General features: G+C 34.7%; 1 protein-coding gene across 3 annotated transcripts in view; it reads right to left on the bottom strand.

Annotated features, from left to right (window-relative positions):
- The window catches only part of Fatp1 (Fatty acid transport protein 1), a 182,092-nt gene that overhangs the window by 115,780 nt on the left and 46,007 nt on the right, over positions 1-20,305 (bottom strand). For all 3 annotated transcript variants that reach the window (XR_013002229.1, XM_076381414.1, XM_076381296.1), the window contains exon 6: positions 9,845-9,995. Coding sequence is in view for 2 of the 3 variants with exons in the window: in XM_076381414.1 (XP_076237529.1) it covers positions 9,845-9,995 (151 nt within the window). In the remaining variant the exon portion in view is untranslated. The remainder of the gene's footprint in view (positions 1-9,844; positions 9,996-20,305) is intronic.

The raw sequence follows: 20,305 nt of genomic DNA, 5'->3' as shown, positions 1-20,305 counted from the left end.
AATATGGCTGGGTAAATGAAAATACCGCGCGCGGTTTGTTTCGTTTGTCGGCAACTTGGACAGTATTTAAAGAGCGAGAGAGTAAGGTTCACTTTACACTTGCGTTCTCTTTTGACTTTTCGAATATGGCCGGTGTGGCCCGAAGCGCCGAGCTCATGTACACGCGACTCCTAAGGTGGCGTGTGTAATGGAGGGGGAAATTTTCAGTAACTCGCATCGTTAATTTGGGTATCACAGATTCCGATTCCACATCGGCAGCCTTTCAAATTAGGCGTCGCCTAGTTTGCAAATGCACAACTAAATTTGTCACATTTTTTGCTCTGTTTTATCGATAACCCAGCCAAAAGCAATACTGTGGTATGGTTTTACGGCCTGACACTTTTCGTCCTTATATGAGAACATTTTGAATTGGGAAAGGGTTCATTCGATAGAAAAAAGTACAACGCAGCGCAGTCAACTCGCGATTTCGTTCAAAACACTATCTAAATTACATAAAAATGCTTAAATTTCCATAGCTGTCAATAATAGATTTTTGCTCTACTTTACAACACTCGTATTACTAAATATCAGTAGAATTTCGTTAAATCGCAAGTTGGCTGCGCTGCATTGAACTGTTTTCTTTCGAATGAACCCATTCCCAGTTTAAAATCATCTCATATAAGGATGAAAAGTGTCAGGTCGTAAACCCCTGTTTTTGCCTAATTTTGTCGGTAATGTCGCCGCTCTGACATATCTGATCCTACCTCCTATCAGAATAGGAAAAATTGAAGTTTCTTATTTGCAAACGGATTTTCACGTAAGTAACACCAATCGATGCCTCGTGCTCTCCCGATGAAAATGATATCAAATACGACATGATCCCGATTATTTATAATAAAGATACTTAATAACATAATTTGTAGAAAGAGCTTACTCGTCCGTTTTCCAATTTATTATTCCGCTACATATTATTCATCTTTTTTATATGTACAATACAGAATTATACAGTACGTCCCACGAAATCCTGTACAGTCGATTATTTGGTAACCTATTAAAGATACGAAAAAAGTTTTTATGTGAAATTGAATAGCAAGAGGGGGCTGATTTATTGGCCTAACAATTTTTTTATCATTATTGCTTACAGAGATATGAAAGTTAAGTTTGCTTTTTTAAATGGGATTATATATTTTTTGTTTGATCAATAAATAGTACGTTTCAAGACGAATTCAGCAAACATTAATGTATACAACTTTTTTCAAGTAGTTTTTAATATATTACGCGTAAAAGTTTACTCATTTTCGGTACAAGAAAATCTGCGAGATCAGGAGATTTGCGAAGCACACTAGGAGGTCTCGACTCTCGACCACACTTAAAATGCTACGGATTAAACTGTGTCTCTTGAAACCAATACGAAGAAACAGGGGTAGGAACGACAGGCCTAAATTCTACACAGTATATATATATAATATATTGCGATTTCGTTCAAAACACTCTCTAAATTACATAAAAATGCTTAAATTTCTATAGCTGTCAATGGTACATTTTTACTCTACTTTATAACATTCGTATTACTAAATATCAGTAAAATTTCGTTAAATCACGAGTTGACTGCGCTGCATCGAACTTTTTTTCGAATGAACCTATTCCCAGTTCAAAATGTTCTCATATAAGGACGAAAAGTGTCAGGCCATAAAATCATACCACAGTATTGCTTTCAGCTGGGTTGTCGATAAAACAGAGCAAAAAATGTGACGAATTTAGTTGTACTTTTGCGAACCAGGCGACGCCTAATTTGAAAGGCTGCCGATGTGGAATCGGAATCTGTGATACCCAAATTGGCGATGCGAGTTACTGAAAATTTCCCCCTCCACTACACACACCACCTTAGGAGTCGCGTGTACGTGAGCTCGGCGCTTTGGGCCACTCCGGACGTGTTCAAAAAGTCAAAAGAGAATGCGAATGTAAAGTGAACCTTATTCTCTCGCTCTTGAAATACTGTCCAAGTTGCCATGAAACGACAGAAACCGCGCGCGATATTATCATTTGCTCAGACATTTACGAAAGCCCGTGAAGACAAGAATACGGAGCCCCGTCTTTTGCTATTATGCGGGTTCAAATCTGTGACTTTTTCATTTCATACATAATTTATTTTTAGTTTTTTAACTTTAGAATTTCTCGTTTCATATATTACTTAATTTATAAAATACTGTGGAAAATATAATTCATATTTTAGCCACACAGATAGCCATAGAACACAGTTGCACTGTTTTCATTTTTTTACAACCAGTCTTTTATGGAATAAAATAATAATTTGAGCCAAAATAATATAAAATCAAATTTATATAAAGATTGGAATTGTATATTAAAATTACTTGTAGAATAAAAAAAAAGTTGCAGGTTTGAACGGGATTCGAACTTGAGCAATGATAAAGACATAGATGACAGGTGTAGGATCTGTGCATTTTGACGTTCTTCATTTCATTACGGTTACGAGGTGAGATTGTGAAATCCTGTACACGTCTGATGTCGCAGTTAGATTATGTATACTGAAGAAATAAATGCAGTAGATCACATGTGTATTCAAAACAGTCGTGTGCGTTTGGATACACTACGAGCCACGCATCGAAATATCTCAATACCGCCGATTAGCTATCGCGATTTCGGATAACAATCGGTCATGTTCGGCATGGGTCGCGCATCGTATCGCTCGCTCGCAGCTTAGGGCGTTACCACCTATGTCTATATACAGGGTGTCCCGCATAGCACTGTACACTCCATTATTTCCTAAACTGTTTAAGATATAAAAAAACTGTTTACATGAAGTTTGCATGGTATAAGGGGGAAAATTTATTGGCTATAACAAATTATCTTTTAGATTATTATTTTCAAAGATATGATAGGTTCAGTTTTTTACATAGAGCTATATACTTTTTTTCAGATCACTTTATAGTGCGTTTCAAGACAAATTCATGGACACAGAAATTATGTACCTTTTTTCATATGGTTTTCATTCTTTTTTCATGACATTGCATACGAAAGTTTAGTGCTTTTCAGCACAGGAAAACCTGCTCGAGTAGAGAGCACCGCAGGAAATCTTGTCTGCGCGTCAAGTGCCACATGCCATACATTGTCCCTTGAAACCAATACGGGAGGGTGTGCTGCAGGAACGGTAGGCTCAAATTCTGGAAATGGTTTTCCTGTGAACCTGACTATCATATCTTTGAAAATAATAACCTAAAAGATAATTTGTTATAGCCAATAAATTTTCCCCTGTATATGTGCAGATATATGTATACGTATATGTATGTACACGCGCACATATGCGTGATCTTCATATTAATATAAAAACGATATTGGGAAAAGGAGTCTATCTCGAGAAAGGCATCAATGTGAGCAAACAATGAATAATATGAATGTAGTGGTATTTAGAATGTGGCACGTGTAAAAGTTATACACATACAAATGCATGTGGCGTTTGATAAATACCACTACATTCACACGATTCAGTGCTATATTGAATCACAGAAAATATCTCAGCAATCGGAAACATTGCGCTTGGCTCGTGCCGCTTGCAGGGATTTGAACAGTTGAATATGACGTTTCAAGAGTGAGAGAGTAAGACTCATATTCGCACTATCTCTACTTTTCGCAAATGTCCGAAGTCGGTCGCGAAGCGTCGAGTTCACGTACACATAGCTCGTATAGTAGTGTGTGCAGTAGAGTGGGAAATTTTATAAGCTGCGTCCCGAATTCGAAAGCATAGAATGGCTCCATCTTGCGTTCATCAGGCAGCCACGTGTCTGTAGATAATACTATTCCTGTAACGAAAACTGTAATAGCAGATACCGACCTGGCAATCTCGAAAAGTCACGTGACTACCGTACCTCCTTAAGGTTACACATACGGTGACGTCGATAACGTATGCATTACATGTAACTGAGATACTTGTTTTGAACAAGACACAATACGTCAAAAAAAATTTTCTTTTCCAAACAGAACTGCATACAACAATAAGGCTTCCCCTGAATAGATTGAAGAAGGAAAGAAAAAGAAAGAGAAGATGAGTGCAGCAAATATTGCATATTTGAAATCATTGGAGTTTATCGTTCGTAATTATTAGAAAAAATAATGGATATTCTAAATATTACGGAACAATCTATGTTTGACGATTGTATCGTCAAGCTTGAAATTCATACATAAAATCTGTATGCTAACATGACGTTTGGATACAGCGATGAAATAAGAATAGCTAAACAACTTTTTCCTTAGCGAAAATGTTAGATGAGGCTTCGTTAAGGAGTTATTAACGAAAAACACCGGCCAATGAGAACGCAAGGTTGCCGTCCGAGCGACCGCGATAGCGATGGGTACGCGCTATGCGCTTACGGTTGTACTCCGAACAAGAAAGCCGGCATGCATCGAAGGAAATAGCATTAGTATAAAAACTGAAAGCGACATAACAAATAATACCTAGTCCTTTTTTTGTTTATCACTTGAAGTGAATAATTAATTAAAATCGAGAAAAACTATGTGCAACATAAAAACACGAATACACAGTTTTCTTCTTGTTTAAGGAGAATCAAAAATAATAATTAGTTGATGTGAGAGGACAAGGAATACGCAAATTTCCTATTCGCAGAATGTATAAACGAAAAGATAATGCAAGAAAAAAATTAACGGAGAATTAACGTTGAAGATAAAAACGTTGAAAGTAGTCTGCGTGGAAGGCAAGGTGATGACAAAAAAACCAAATGATGTATCAACCATAAAGTTGGAAAATGATTGCATCGCATTCATTTTTGATGAAATTCAATACGAATTGAATGGTGTGGAAATTGATCTCAATAGAAACGTATGTACATTAATCATAATACAATTATGGCGTGATGTGGTTGAATTACGATTTAATGTAGTTCAATCGTGGTTCGTTAGTCCATATGGTTCATTCATTCGTCTATATGGTTATATTATGGTTTGATATGAACTGGTTATGGTTTGATCATAGACCGATATAATTCAATTGTGGTTCAATATGGCACAATCATGGTTTGATGTGGATCAATCGTGGTTCAATCGGGATACAATACGGATTGGTTATGGTTTGACCATGTAGTTTGATGTAGTTCAATTGTAGTTCAATTGTGGTTCGATATGGTACAATCATGTTTCAATACGGTTCAAGCATTGCTTGATGTGGATCAATCCAATTACTGAATGTAATATTAATATGGTGCAGTTATGATTGTGAATGTGGTTGTAATTCATGAATATATATGTATCATGTAACTCTTCACTACATTGTCTCAGAGTCTAAACGCTGTGAGACTGTAAAATCTTGTCCTGTGGAGGAATGATGCGAGCGATAGTTTAGCGAGGGTTAAACTGGTGGGAATGGTCATGCAAAAACGTGAGATTCGATTCAGTGAAAATATTTTCACTGCTTTCACAAAATGTGTACTATGTATTACATAAAACGTATCATAAAAATGGAAAACACACGTACTCGAAAATAGCTCACCGTAAATATTATCTTCATCTTAATAAAAAATTCCAAAACTAATTTCAAACATAAAAATGACTGGTTCAACGTAATAATTATATCTAAGAAATAATTTATAGCAGATAATTTCACGTAACATTATTTTTTAAGTATAATTATTACGTTGAACCAATCATTTCTATGTTTCAAATTCAGTTGACAGTTTGTACATAAATCTAAATTATAAAACTAATTTTTCTATATTTATTCATCTCATATACTTTTGGTTTATGAGATTTCATGAAACGCGATGCCGGCGGCGAGCAAACATTGATGAGGAAGGATTGACACATCACACCGTAAGTACTATTTTTCATTTTGAATAACAAGTGTAATACAATATAACAATTTTTTTAATATAATTTTACTAATTTATTTCTATACTTTTCTTTTATTTACAGCTTATAAACTTAATATTTACAAGGCACCACGCCGTGACCGACGTCGCCGCCGGCGAACTCATAACGACGAAATCTTTGAGTGGGACGATATGTATTTCGAATATTTATTTGGTTAGTATAAATATTATATTGAGATGCTTGTTAATACTTATACATATTTCATTGAAAAAAATATTAAAATTTATATAAATTTCTTTATGTTTCAGATGACTATCCATACTAAGGGAGGACCGAACATTACATGTTTGCCTTTTTATTTCTTTATGTTTAAAAGCGGTAATACTTCCAGTCTTTACCTCGCCCGCGAAAACTGTTGTCTGTTAACATACGTGACCGACCGAAGGTCGCCTTCGATAGGCGATTCAGTTGAGTTTGTCCTTTTCAGGACAGACAAAATTAAATTCTTAGGGTACACTTTCTTTGCGACACTCGATCTCTAATACCTCATCTGGACCTCGTTAGATCCGTATAATCAGCAATTCTAACACTTTTTTTAATTTTTAATTTTTAATTTTTAACTTTTAGCTTTTAACTTTTAACTTTTAACTTTTAATTTCTAATATGTAATTTTGTATTTATTATTTTATATTAACTAAATTATTATTAAATTTAATTTATTGTACTTAATTATCTATCATGTTTCACCTTCCCAATCCATATTTATGTTTTATAAATTCGTAATAAATTACAATTGTTTGCGTTACAATGCACAACTCATGTACCATTAAATCTGGCTGCAATCTCCATCTGTAACTGTTTAGCCCTTCGATAATCCAAATTTAATCTTATCATATAAATTCTTTCAAATTAGAAGATTCAAATAAATAAGATTGTGAAACATTTCATCGTGTAAGTTCTCTCAAATTAAAGAAATCTAAATGCTTATATGTACCAAGTATACAAAGTGTTCAAGCTTGTCAAAATCCATTATTATTTTAGTCAAGGTGCATAATGTAAAAGTTTCAAACTATCGACGGTCCGGTTATTACGATTACCTACTTTCCCATCTGTTGGTAAGGTCGACAATTAATCATTGAAGACCCCCCAATACTCTGCTATTGATAGTCACGGGTAATAGAAGTAATAGTCGAACGCAAAGTATGTAAATTTATAAAACACAGATCCAGGCGTGGGTTAGCCACCTTACACTGCGTATCAAAAGTTTAGGCGCACTCTATTTTTTTAACAAAAACGCAACCCCGATGAGTCTTCGATTGATATTTTTTTTTGTCGAAAGTTTACAATACCTTGAAAAACTATGATTACCACTAGAGACTTTTAAATTTGGCACTACAAGATAGTATTTTTTGTCTAAAGGTGGAAAGCGGCCGCATCAAAAGTTTAGACGCATTTAACAAAGCTTATTTATTCGACGAATTTTACAATTTTACATAACGACTAATATTTTGTATAACTACCAGAACCCTGTATTGTTAAAAAAATACGGTTTGGCATTCTCGCGATTAAATTTGTTATGGTTTCGGGCTTGATTCTCGCCCATGCTGTCATAATGCCATTTCTGAGTTCATCAACTGAACTGTATTGGCGACAATTTGCATAAACATCGCGAACGAGGATTCCCCATAAATTCTCTATCGGATTTAAGTCCGGTAAACGAGATGGCCAGGCCATAACATCAAGATTTTGGTCTTCGAGCCACTTCTTTGTGCTTCTATTGGTATAAACGGAAGCATTGTCTTGTTGGAAAACGAATTTAATGCTTGGTAAACGGCGGATATAGGGTAGCAGATTGTCTTGAAGCACTGTCTGGTATCCAATACTGTTCATTTTCGGTTGAACGAACGCAATTGCTGTGGTGCCGAACGCACTAAAGCCAGCCCAAATCATACACGAACCACCACCAACATTTCGCTTCGAAAAATACTTCGGGTCCTTCCTCAAATCTCGCCAGTATGAACTGAATCCATCTGGTCCATCTAGATTAAATTTTTTTTCATCACTCCGGATCACATGATGAAACGTACATATGTTCATACACTTTTTACCAAAATACAAAATATAGCTTGTAATATTACATTATCCTATTCGTTAGTCCACGTCATATGATCCTTCGCGAAAACAGGGCGACAATTTTTATGTTCATGCTTCAAATTTGGACAGTTCGTCATTTTTGCACGAACAATATTGGAGCTCTGATTGAGAACCCTCCGAATTGTCATTTTTGATACATTTAATCCTAAAGAGATCAGTAAAAGGGCAGAGTGATTCGGAGTATCAGGAATGACCTAAGATATTCTTACCTAAGGTAGCATTTATCTTATTGATACTTGTCGTAGAATTTGAAGCCTCTTTAATAACTAATCGCTTTTGGCGTGGAGACAACTTAGCTGGTCGTCCTGACACTTTTGTCCTGCCATACGTTTCTGGATTCGTCAGAAAATTTCGAACAACGTGGTCCGATCGTTTCAACGTCCTAGCTATCTCTCTCTTACTCTTTTCTGCGAGGAAAATGCCACTATCTGACCTTTTTCAAAATCAGTTAAGGTACTTGATTTTCCCATTGTAGTGGTAATAACCAATAATGTACAGTAATAATAATAGCACTAATAAATAACTAACTAATAATAATAATAGCAATAATAATACAATAACAGTAACAATAAATAATGAGGAACAAATAATCACACACGCTAATCACTAACTTTTTGCTGATTAACTGTATTTATTTACTCCGTACTTCTGTTTTCATTATCTAGCAATCAAAATTTACAGAAATCTTCATGTTGACTCACTTCATACTTAACCACATTCATTCCAATAATTAATACAGCCATTAGTTTACAATATGAAGTTGTAAACAACAAAACAGAAAGTGCGTCTAAACTTTTGATACGTCCATTTTGCATGTTTAAGCTAAAAATACTTTCCTGTAGTACCAAATTTAAGTGTTTTTAGTTGTAATCATAATTTTTCGAAGTATTATAAACATTCGATAAAAGAATCAACGAAAGATTCATAAGGAGTTGTGTTTTTATTTAAAAAATAGGGTGCGTCTAAACTTGTAATACGCAGTGTATAATACGCGAGTCACCATGTGCACTAAACTATTATAGCAGTCAGAAAATTCTGTAATTTTAAAGATCCATTAAAGGACAGCAATAGAGTAAAAAACAAGATTTGATAGGTTTTCTTATATCTTTTACGGTTGAACTTTTACAAAACTTTGAAAATTCCAAAAAGTTGTTGTAGCTCGTGTGAAGACACGTGCGCTTAGCAGCAGAAACCGCGGAGTCTTAATACCTCCGCGCCGAGCTAAGCGAATTCACAAGAATCGGCAAAATGTGACGGCTTCGGCCACCCCCGTTTTGCCTCAAAAAGGAACGCAGATCGTGGAAACGATCGAGGAACGCGGTGCACTTTGGTATAGCCTGTCCAGCGAACCACACGCGACAGTACCAGAGCTAATTAGTGTTGAATAAAAAGTAGTCAAGTACACGGTGAGTTCCAACTCTTTAACCTGGGACCCAATCATTCTATCTCCTTCCCACCTGACGACGATCGGAGTTAGAGCACGCTAGCTCTCACCAACGAACGGGAGAGGAGCAACAAGGTCATAGGAAAGAGATTTTGGATTTTTAAGGTTTTTATAAAGGTCCATTTATGCAACCGACAAATTGAGCATGAGCTGAGCCAAATACTATAGATACTAAGTGATCGACTCGGCTCGTTCTCGGTTCATTAGTAGTATAAATTGGGCTTAAAGGTTCTGGGATCTTCTTTAAGAAATCGGACAATAACAAACGTTATACTAGGGCGGTATATACTGTTACAGATTCACATCAAAGAAGGTAGAACATTATACATGTGCAATCTATTTGTCAAGAATATTTACGAAGCATCGAAAAGATTAAAAAAGCTTAATCCTTCTAGTTAAACTAAATACTATAATATATTATCTACGTACCTGTTGAAACGTCCATTCTTCATCCTCGTAAATGAAACAAACCTTATTAGGATGCTTTTTAACATGTTGTCGAAATACATCAGCGACGCTTCGATTTCCCTTTTGATGACCCCGTATAATCCAAAGAAGTTGCACATATCGTATAATTGCTCTATAATTAACGAAAACATACTTTTATTGCTTTCATGTAGTAAATTGAAAATATATGTGTAGATTATCTTAGAGATTTTGTTCAAAGTATTTATTATTAACGACTATATTCGATAAAATTAATGTAAAATGAAAATAAGAAAACACTACCTACTTTCTGTAAAAATTCTTTCTTACTTAATTTCAAAATAATTTCAAAGTGTTTCATCTGATAACAGAATACTATTAAGCTCGTCGGGCACGGATTTCTTAGCATACATTTTAGAATTAAATAATTGCAACATTCCAGGAGATAGTTCATAACTTGCACGAGTTTTACCTACATTTTTTAGAGATAATTTAATTCTAGTTAATACACTGACCATCTCAGTTCCTAATCCACTTCTGGTCTTTTGCTTTTATTTGTGGTATTAAAGAAAAAAATCTTCCACTGTCAGAGTTGCAATGTGGTACTGACATAGGTACATAATATTGGTAATCAGATAATGATGTCAAATTCATACTGTTTATTATGGTCTTTTATTTTTTTCAGTCTATGCCAAAATTTCAAAATTGTCAATGCGGTCAATTCTGTTCTTTTATCTCGTTGAAGCTAAAAGCTAAATCTACGCCATTTAACATTTATAAGATTTTTATCAAATTTAGAAGGAAATCTTGTGTACTACTACATACTGTACTCATAATCTGTGGTTTTATAAAACTGAATGTATGTATCGTACCTATATTTTTTTAGTATAAATGTAGTGTATTTATATTGTTATTTACGGGAGAATCACGTGGCATGTGATGCAAAACAAACCTAGAGCAAGTCTTAGAAAGTGGAAAAAAGACTGAAGAAAACAATTGGGGAGAAAGAGGAAACAACAGAAGTACTAGGATTAGATTAAAAGGCAAGAAGAGAGGAAAAAATAACAAAAAGGTAGAAAGTGCGAAAAGAAGGGTTAGAAGTGCATTTCGATCATATTGAAAACTCATCAGTGATAACGTATAGTTCATCGACCATTCAGAGCCATTTGGGGAAACATACAGTAAATAATTATCGATCAAGACCAAGAGACACGTTAAGAAAATAAAAATAAGGTAATCTGGCAGCAAGAAAGCGAGCTACCGGAACAGCGCTCCTAATCACAGTTGATAAGTAAGTACGTAGATGAGAAGGTACGGATGAAGAAGACGAAGAGATGAAAAGAACGGAAGGAAAAGCAAAAGAAAAGAGGAAGTCCAACAAAACCTGAATAGTTTGGTAAACAAGAGTCGAACAGTCTCAGCTTAACCAAGAATCTGTCAGAAAGAAAAAGAGAGGAAATAGAAGAGACAGAAAGAGAGAAAGCGGAGAAGGAACTCCTTAGAAATTTTCACAAAACGAGGAAAGTGTACAAATTACCACCAGGTAAGAGCACAAAGGAAGTAGAAAAACAGGAAAAAAAAGATATGAAGCAAGTTATAAGCGAGGACATGGAGAATCTAACAGCATTAATATTAGAGTTAAAAAAGAAAACGGAGTAGGGGAGAAAAATTCTCAGCGATGAAACAATTTGAGGATGAAACTTAAGGACAAATGGAGAGCAAGAGAAGCGAGATGGAAAAACGAAAAGAAAGAAATGGAAGAGAGATTGAAGAAACTAGAAACAAATAGACGTACAAGAAGGAAAGGAAAAAATACAAAAGGATATTTTTAAAAAAGAAGATAGGAATAACGTGAAAAACTGTAGGGGCATAATAATATTAAACACTACATATAAAATATACACAATGATATAAGAAAATAAGCTAAAAAAAGAAATGGAAAAGAAAAACATAATAGCAGAAACGCAAGCAGGATTTAAAAGCGGAAAAAGCACAATAGACAATATCTTCATAATGCATTACGTAGTAAACAGAGAAATACAAAAGAAAGGAGCAAAAATCTATACTTTCTTCGCTGATTTAAGTGTGGCTTTCGACAAAGTTAACAGGGAAGAACGACGCAGAATAATGGAATAAAGGGATAAATCACAGGTTACAAGCATGAATAAACGAGATATACAAAGAAATAAAAAACATCGGAAAAGTAAATGAAAAAATCTCAAAGGTTTTCTGGATAACGATGAGAGTAAGACAAGAATGCCCGTTAAGTCCAACACTATTCACACTGTACACAGCTGATTTGGAAGAACATATGCAAAAGGGACAAGTAGAAGGAATAGAGACAAGAAAAGAGGAAATATGGATTTCAGTATACGTGAGTCATATCGACCTAGTAGCGAAGGATCCATGAGATACGAAAGAAATGTTAAATTTGTATTAATAATAAAAAAAATGTTAAGAAGAAATGGTAAGAAAATTTAATCCCGAATGAAATAAATAAAAAATAATGGTGTTTAAGAAAGGAAGAGAAAAGAAGAAGAAGGATGCCTGGCAGTGGAAAAATAGAAAATTAGAAGAGGTAAAAGAATTTAAATAACTAGGTTCGGTAAAAGAAAAAGAAAAGGTAGGGAGACCCACATAAACGAAACATGTAAGAAAGCAAGAATTGTAATGGGACAGGTCTGAGAAATAGGGCAATGGAGGTCCAAGAAAAATTTCAAGAAAGCATAGAGATTTTTAGAAACTTAGTGAAGAGTATACTACTTTATGCTAACTACTTTCAAAATTCTTCAAAAATAAATTGTCGCCAACAGGTACTTTTCCTACTGTTATGTACGGAGAATATGTTCCGTTACTTTTCTAAATATTCGTGTCTCTGCCTGTTAATAGAAAACACTCTGACACTTTCCACATTCCTTATATAGAAATTTTTAACGAATCTCCACTCATTTTTGGGCCTATACAAACCCCGAGCTTTTATTAGCCCTAAGGGGTTCAAAACAGTACCACCGCGTTGACAGTCAAATTCGACAGAGTTGGTTGCTATTCAGTTAGATCGGGTTAAAGTTCCCTTTCGAGTTTAAAGTTTCACCTCATAGAATCCGCGAGTCGGCATAAATTCTATTTGGCAATTCCTACGACCACTCTGTAAGTTCCCGCATTACCAGTGCGTTAACACAGAGCTTTAAAATCGTACACTTTATACAACACTACACTATACACTTGCACATAAGGAGTGATTTTAAAACATACCAAAGTATTCATTACAATTTGATGAGATTGTTTTCAAAAATATAATTACCTTAAGCGATCCTATTCAAAGTTGACACATCCCCCACGAGCTCGATCGAGCTCATTGAGCTTAGCTGCTCGAATTGTACGAATTAATAATTAACAAATTACGAGACTTACTAAAGTTTCCTGCGGCTCTCTGATACCACATCAGATTCGTCCGAATGCCCTTACTTCCAAACGAAACTGTATCCAACCCAGTGGCTCCTCGATTTATTCGAGTTCATCCACGAAAGTTAATCTATTTAACAGTTATCTGAATTTGCATCCTACAACTACCTGTAATACCAGGTTCGTCTGTACATTATCCAACCTCCTTACAGCACCCTAACTTTGCATCAGGTTCGTTCTCGTCTACAATAATACTAACGGTTCATTGATCTTACATCAGTTTTGTCCATTGCACCAATTAACGCTTCAACCAACTATACAGAGTGTTCCACGTAACACTTTTCATGATTTTTCAAGTACTTGCGATAATTTTACAAAAAAATGTTTTAAATAAAAGTTGATCAGTTTTTTATTAGCTATACATTGCAATAAAAAAGTTCACCACCTTCATTTTCTTAAACGGTATTTCGTATTTTTGACTTAACAATCTTATAACCCGTTTCAAGACGAATTTAACGACCTGGTATATCGTGACGTTCGGATGATCTTGAAGACAAAGAAATGAAAACATCGACAAAAAATGACAATCTGCTTGAATGGATGATAATAACTTGTGTTTGTTATTAACACTCGAAATTACATTAAACTCAGGAACCTTGACTAAATTAACACAAACGATTTCGTGGAAAAGTTCGCTACGACAGTATCGTAAGAGCAGCCAATGTAAACTTACTACGTAGAGCGGAATTGTGCCTACAAGAACATGGACTTCAATTCGAACATTTGATGTGACTTTTTCAAGAAATCGTTTGTGTTAATTTAGACAAGATTCCTGATTTAAATATAATTTCGAGTCTTAATAATAAACACAAGTTATCATAACCCATTCAAACAGATTGTCATTTTTTTAAGAAATTTTCATTTCTTTGCCTTCAAGGTCATCCGAAGGTCATGATATACTAGGTCGTTGAATTCGTCTTAATACGGGCTACAATACTGTTAAGTAAAAAATACAAAGTGCAATTTAAAAAAATGAAGGTGGCCCCGACAATAATAATAAAAAAAAATTTTCGAACTTCTTGTATTGCAATGTATAGCCAATCGAAAACTGATCAACTTTTGTCTAAAAGATTTTTTTGTCAGATTACACTGTTCGACAAATTTTGACTTTTTTTCGATTTTGTAAGCGTGAATAAACATTTCTTATAGATTTCGACGTGCTGATTACGAATCTGCAAACCTTTTTTTCCAGGAACGTACAGTTTTTGAAAAAATCAATTTTGAAAAAAATGACAAATTTTCAACTTTGGGATTTTTTTCTGCTTTTGCCGTAGTAGTTATTTAGTTGCTCTTTGCACGAAATGATTCTGTGGACTCTCCCGAATAAAATAATATAAATAGTTATTAGATTATAAACATCGAAATAGGTTTAAATAACAATTAAAGTGAAAAGGACACCAAAAACGCACCCATTTTTGCTGATATTTTTCACTTTATTTCAAAAAGTACGGGTCTAGGAGAAAATTTGACTATACCACGCGATAGAGCAAACCTTTCTACTAAGGAAAGCGTCAGGCGAATGTTCAAAATTATTTTTGTTTTCAATATAGAAATAAAATAGTTTGGCGAAACGCGCGGCGGCGACAGTGGTACTCAATGACGTCAATGCGTATAGGGACCGTTGAACAGCAGGCGGTAGGCGAAGCGTCCTCCACGCGCGCCGCTGTCATTGAGTACCACTGTCACCGCCGCGCGTTTCGCCAAACTATTTTATTTCTATATTGAAAACAAAAATAATTTTAAACATTCGCCTGACGCTTTCCTTAGTAGAAAGGTTTGCTCTATCGCGTGGTATAGTCAACTTTTCTCCTAGACCCGTACTTTTTGAAATAAAGTGAAAAATATCAGCAAAAATGGGTGCGTTTTTGGTGTCCTTTTCACTTTAATTGTTATTTAAACCTATTTCGATGTTTATAATCTAATAACTATTTATATTATTTTATTCGGGAGAGTCCACAGAATCATTTCGTGCAAAGAGCAACTAAATAACTACTACGGTAAAAGCAGAAAAAATCCCAAAGTTGAAAATTTGTCATTTTTTTCAAAATTGATTTTTTCAAAAACTGTACGTTCCTGTAAAAAAAGGTTTGCAGATTCGTAATCAGCACGTCGAAATCTATAAGAAATGTTTATTCACGCTTACAAAATCAGACTCTTGTTGAACAGTGTTATCGGAAGTACTTGAAAAATCATGAAAAGTGTTACTTGGGACACTGTATATTCTTTGGAAGTGACAGGGCATTCAAACCGAATTTCATTTTTAATATTTTAGTACGAAATCTTTTCCATGTTATTTAAAAAAGTTCAAGCTATCCCTTTATGAGAAAGCAAAATTTTCGACTTTCTAAAAATGCCAAAGCAACCCCTTAATTGTAGATAAATATCAATAGTATTTTCAATTAGAAAGTATCCTTTCCCACTCGATGAATTATCTCTCGACACGCGTTGCGTTGTAAGTGAAGTGCTATACAAAGTGTAAAATGTCATCTAGTGAAGTGCGTGGGACTCGACAGTCAGTGAACCGGACGTTGGTGCAACAATATGGTAGTGTCCGTGGTTATAAAAGAGTTCAAATACTAGCGTTTGATAGCGCTGACTTAAGTGACGACCAGTCCAACTAATTTCTAATTATAAGCATTTTGACGATGCCGATAAAGGTAATAATTGTCTAAACCTTCTATATTATACTTTTATTTATCCCCCGGAGCGTGGCCGAGATGTAATGTAAAATGTGCATCAACGTCTATATAATGGACGTCTTGGCGTGGCCAGGCAAAATCAAGGCGTCGATGAATAAGAATTATTTAAAAACCGCAAACTAATGAAAGTGTACGCAAATGTGTTAAAGCTTTATTTAAATTGATGAATTAGCTGTAAGTCTGTGAAAGGTAAAGTATTGATGTCGATAACCGACCTTAGAATTATTTTAAAACGCAATATAATGAAACTGTGCTCATATCGTTAGAGTTTTAAAGTGACAAGTTATCTGAAAGCCTGCGAGAGAGAAGGTGTGGGTATCTGAGAATACCTTGTCTGGCCACGCCAAGTTGAACACAGCATTTTAGCTGTGCAGAGTTGTGTCATCTTAAGCATAGTTGGAAAGCCCCGAATCTTACACTGTGTCTCAAATGTCATTTGAGACTTGGCGAACACTTTTATGTACTTGCAGCTCATTTCGATTTCACATCTTCTTTTATATTGTTCATTATCTTCTATTTTTTTGTGATTCATAATCTTTTGTTTTTTATATGTATTTAATAGTACTTTTTTTCATCCTCAACTATTTCATGTACTTGGCATAATTTTTTTACCTTTTTTAAGTTTTTTATTAGGATTTTGTTTACAGAAATCGTTAAAGCCAGGAATTCGAATGTTAAACGTTGAAAAACTTTCTTCCTGCATGGACCGGGTTTTCAGAGAGTCTAAGCCTTCAATAAAACTAAGGGTCTTTGGGAAAATACCCAGGTATCTAACAACATCAGGTGTTGTGGAGGGTTTTCGACGATTTTTTCAAAAAGCCACAGTTAGTTTTTTCGGCGGACATTCGCATCAAATATTTGTGCGAATATTCGTGAATATTCGATGTGCCGAGTTTTTCTACAAAAGTCCTTTTCTCGCAGTATTCCCGCTGTGTGTGCAGTTTTCCTCCAAATTTTTCGCCAAAACATCTAGTAATGTGTAGATTTGGACCAGAAGATTAATCGTAGGGTAGACACGTTAACCCTTTCTACTCCGAAAGTTCATAGGATATGTTTTGACTTGCTCTCTAGATTATAAAGAGTAGACAGGTTTAATGTTATTCAACGATACCCTCGTATGGTGTTTCAATATTCGCGGATGAGAGAGAGAATCGTGATGATGTGTGAAGTAAACAGACTGTTTACATGAAGGTGGACATATTAACCTTTTCTATCTCAGTTCGCTCTCAATTATCACACGGTACGGACGTATTAGTGAATTCTCCGTTCGAGATTTGTTTTGCGTGTTCAACGGTAGTTTCTAGTGACTCAGTGGCTACATATCTTGTTACTCATTCTTATGGGGGCAGACTCCTTGTGTTTTGAGCTGTGTGCGTGCGCTCACACAAGCAAAGAAAGTCATACACGTATACGCGATGAGCGAGAGAGACAAACGGTTTCGCAAATTACGCTTTACGTCTCGATACTTGCATAAATGAATTTTTCGCGGGTACAGAATCCACGAGTAGACTTCACTACAGGGTGCTCTGGTCCGTTTAAACTACAATAAACACTATACGTTGAGAAAACTGTAAAATTACAAACTGTAAGCATGAAACAGACGCTGTTGTAAACTAGCAAGATGGCTGCCGAAGTGACATTTTCGCAAATATCTCACGATTTAATGGTTTTTTCACTCATAGCACACCAGAGCACCCTTCCTTGAATTAGCACAATATCGTGGAAATGCGATTTTCCTCAATTTAACACTTCTTGAAGGCGTCAAGCGTAATTTTCGTTGTGCACCCGTTTTGACACAAAAATAGTTCAACGATTTGCCGTTAGAAGCGTTAATGGTATATCTCAATCAATTTGGTCATATTACCATCAGCATCGATAAAAATACAGATCAGTCGGTAAATGTAATCTAGAATTTGACAGCTGAATGGCGTATTCATCGAATACATGAATACAGACGCAAGAAAGGCTTAGTTGCCAAAACGTATTGAAAGTTTGATCACGCTGTTGCCACATATATGTATGTACATATTAAAATTCTGCCCATCAGGAAAACTCGAACGAAACCAACTCCAGCCGAGATTTTGATTCTTACTAATAAGGGAACATCGCGAAGTGAAAGTCTCCGATTTTGATGAAACTTTGTAGGATTGTAGAATAGCCGAAAATATTCGACACGAATTTTTTTTTATTGCTTCTAATTCATCTAAAGGGTGTGAAAACCACCCCCAAGGTTGAGGGTGGAAAACATATTTCGTTTAATATCTCCAAAACTAGTGCGTATAGCAAAATGATATAAATGGGGCGATTGTGTTTTTTTGAACGACGAATCCACCTATGTAAAAATTTTTTAAAAATATCAATTATTTAAAAAATATATTAAAAAATAGTATATTGTCGTTGTTTTCACTGACAACATGCTGATCGATCGTTTTCCAAATTTGTATGCAAATACTATAAACCAAAACACAAACCACGGCCAAAATAGAATTCTGAATTTTTACGTTATAAACAAAATAATAACATTCCTAGTTAAACTGCATTTTGTGCGAAATTGGGCCCTGAAACGAGTGGTTTTACGAAAAATATATACCCCTATAATGTTTTTGTCATTATATTATGATAGATGTTGTTTATTGTTCACTAAATGTATAAATTATAACATTGCTAATGAATACTCGCAACGTCTTGCACTCGTTGCAAACAGTACGAGAGGTTCAGTGTGAGTGACCCTTGCATCGATGAAAATGTAGCAAGTAAAGGTGATTTACAAATCATTATTCTTCAATAGTTATTATTTACTATAAACAAACAATTGGAATTGTATCACAAGTTATAGTTTAATCCACTAATTTTACAAGAAAGTACTTTAGTTGAGTGTGAATTAGGCATTCCCTCATAATCTGTAGGTGCCTGGTTCGAATCTCGTGGTAGCTTTTAATTTTTTTTGTTTTCAATTTTTATTTTAAATAATTCTAATTTTTGTATACCTTTTCACAGATTACAATTATACCACTCATAGCATTTTTATTTTTAAATAAAAAAGAATTAAAATAATTTCGTTTGTTTATTTCTTAAAAAGTATGAATGAATGATTAAATGAATAGCATGAATTTAATGAATTATTTATTCTATATATATATAAGTTCTAGGATTTCACATATTAGTATATATATATGCCCATAATTATGAAAGTGGTCTAAATTGTATATTTCTTATTTTGGGATATTGAAAGGATTACATTTAAATAAATTAGAAAATATTTTTATATTACGTAACATTATAATTAGTCTTGATTAATGAACATTTATTATAAATGTGAAATTTTGTGTGAATCTCATACGAAAATGTTGTTTCTTAGACCACTTTCATAATTTTAGGCACATATGTATTGTTGCATTCGTGATACTCTTTCTTCCTCGCTCGCACCGTCCTTTTCTATATTCCGTATGAAGCAAAATATCGGCTCAAGGCGTATTCAGTAGAGATTTACTGATGCATAAAATTGTAATTGATGTGGCAACAGTGTGACAGAACTTTCCTACGATGCGATTTGGCAATTATACCTTCGCAATTCTCATTTGTAATTCAACAGGATAACGCTAGATGCCACATTTTTTCGCAACAGCGCTTCGATCGATTCGGAGTAGGCCCCGAAGGAGTTTGCCCCCTTATGGGGTGTAGGTTGATTTATTCGAGCTGATTCAAATTCTTTTTCTCTTTTCTTTTTTCCTCCAAAACGAGGGTTATACTCCTGAGTACAGGAATTCCTCGCGTGCAACAACCATGGAATCAAGTAATGTGTAACAAGACAAAACTTCTTCAGGACTAACCTACGCTAGCATCATGCAAAAAGCAAGCTTTCTCAAAAAGGAACAAGCACTGATCATAGACGCACACGAAGACATTTCTGTTAAAGAATACACATATGTTATTAATCAAATAATAAACCCCATTAATATACGATTCACATCCAGGATTTCAGGATTTCAGAAAGACTGCGCTCAAAAAGTGGAAATATATTCGTGTGTTAACTGATTATGTAGAATACAAAAAATGTGCAGCTGCAGCTAAAAAATATATCAAGAAAAAGAAGATTATCAATTTTAGAGAATTCGCCCAAAGCATCAATTTTAACACAGATGTTTCTTATGTTGTATTATGTAGAATACAAAAAATATACAGCTGCAGCCAAGAAATATATCGAGAAAAGGAAGATTACCAATTTTAGAGAATTCGCTCAAAGCATTAATTTTAACACAGATGTTTCTTATGTTTGGAACAAATGCAAAATTTTCAAAAATAA

The sequence above is a fragment of the Calliopsis andreniformis genome, chromosome 1, assembly GCF_051401765.1.
Source record: "Calliopsis andreniformis isolate RMS-2024a chromosome 1, iyCalAndr_principal, whole genome shotgun sequence".
Classification (NCBI taxonomy): Eukaryota; Metazoa; Arthropoda; class Insecta; order Hymenoptera; family Andrenidae; genus Calliopsis; species Calliopsis andreniformis.
Note: the sequence above shows the minus strand (reverse complement) of the source record. Positions and strands in the feature narration are given on the sequence as shown.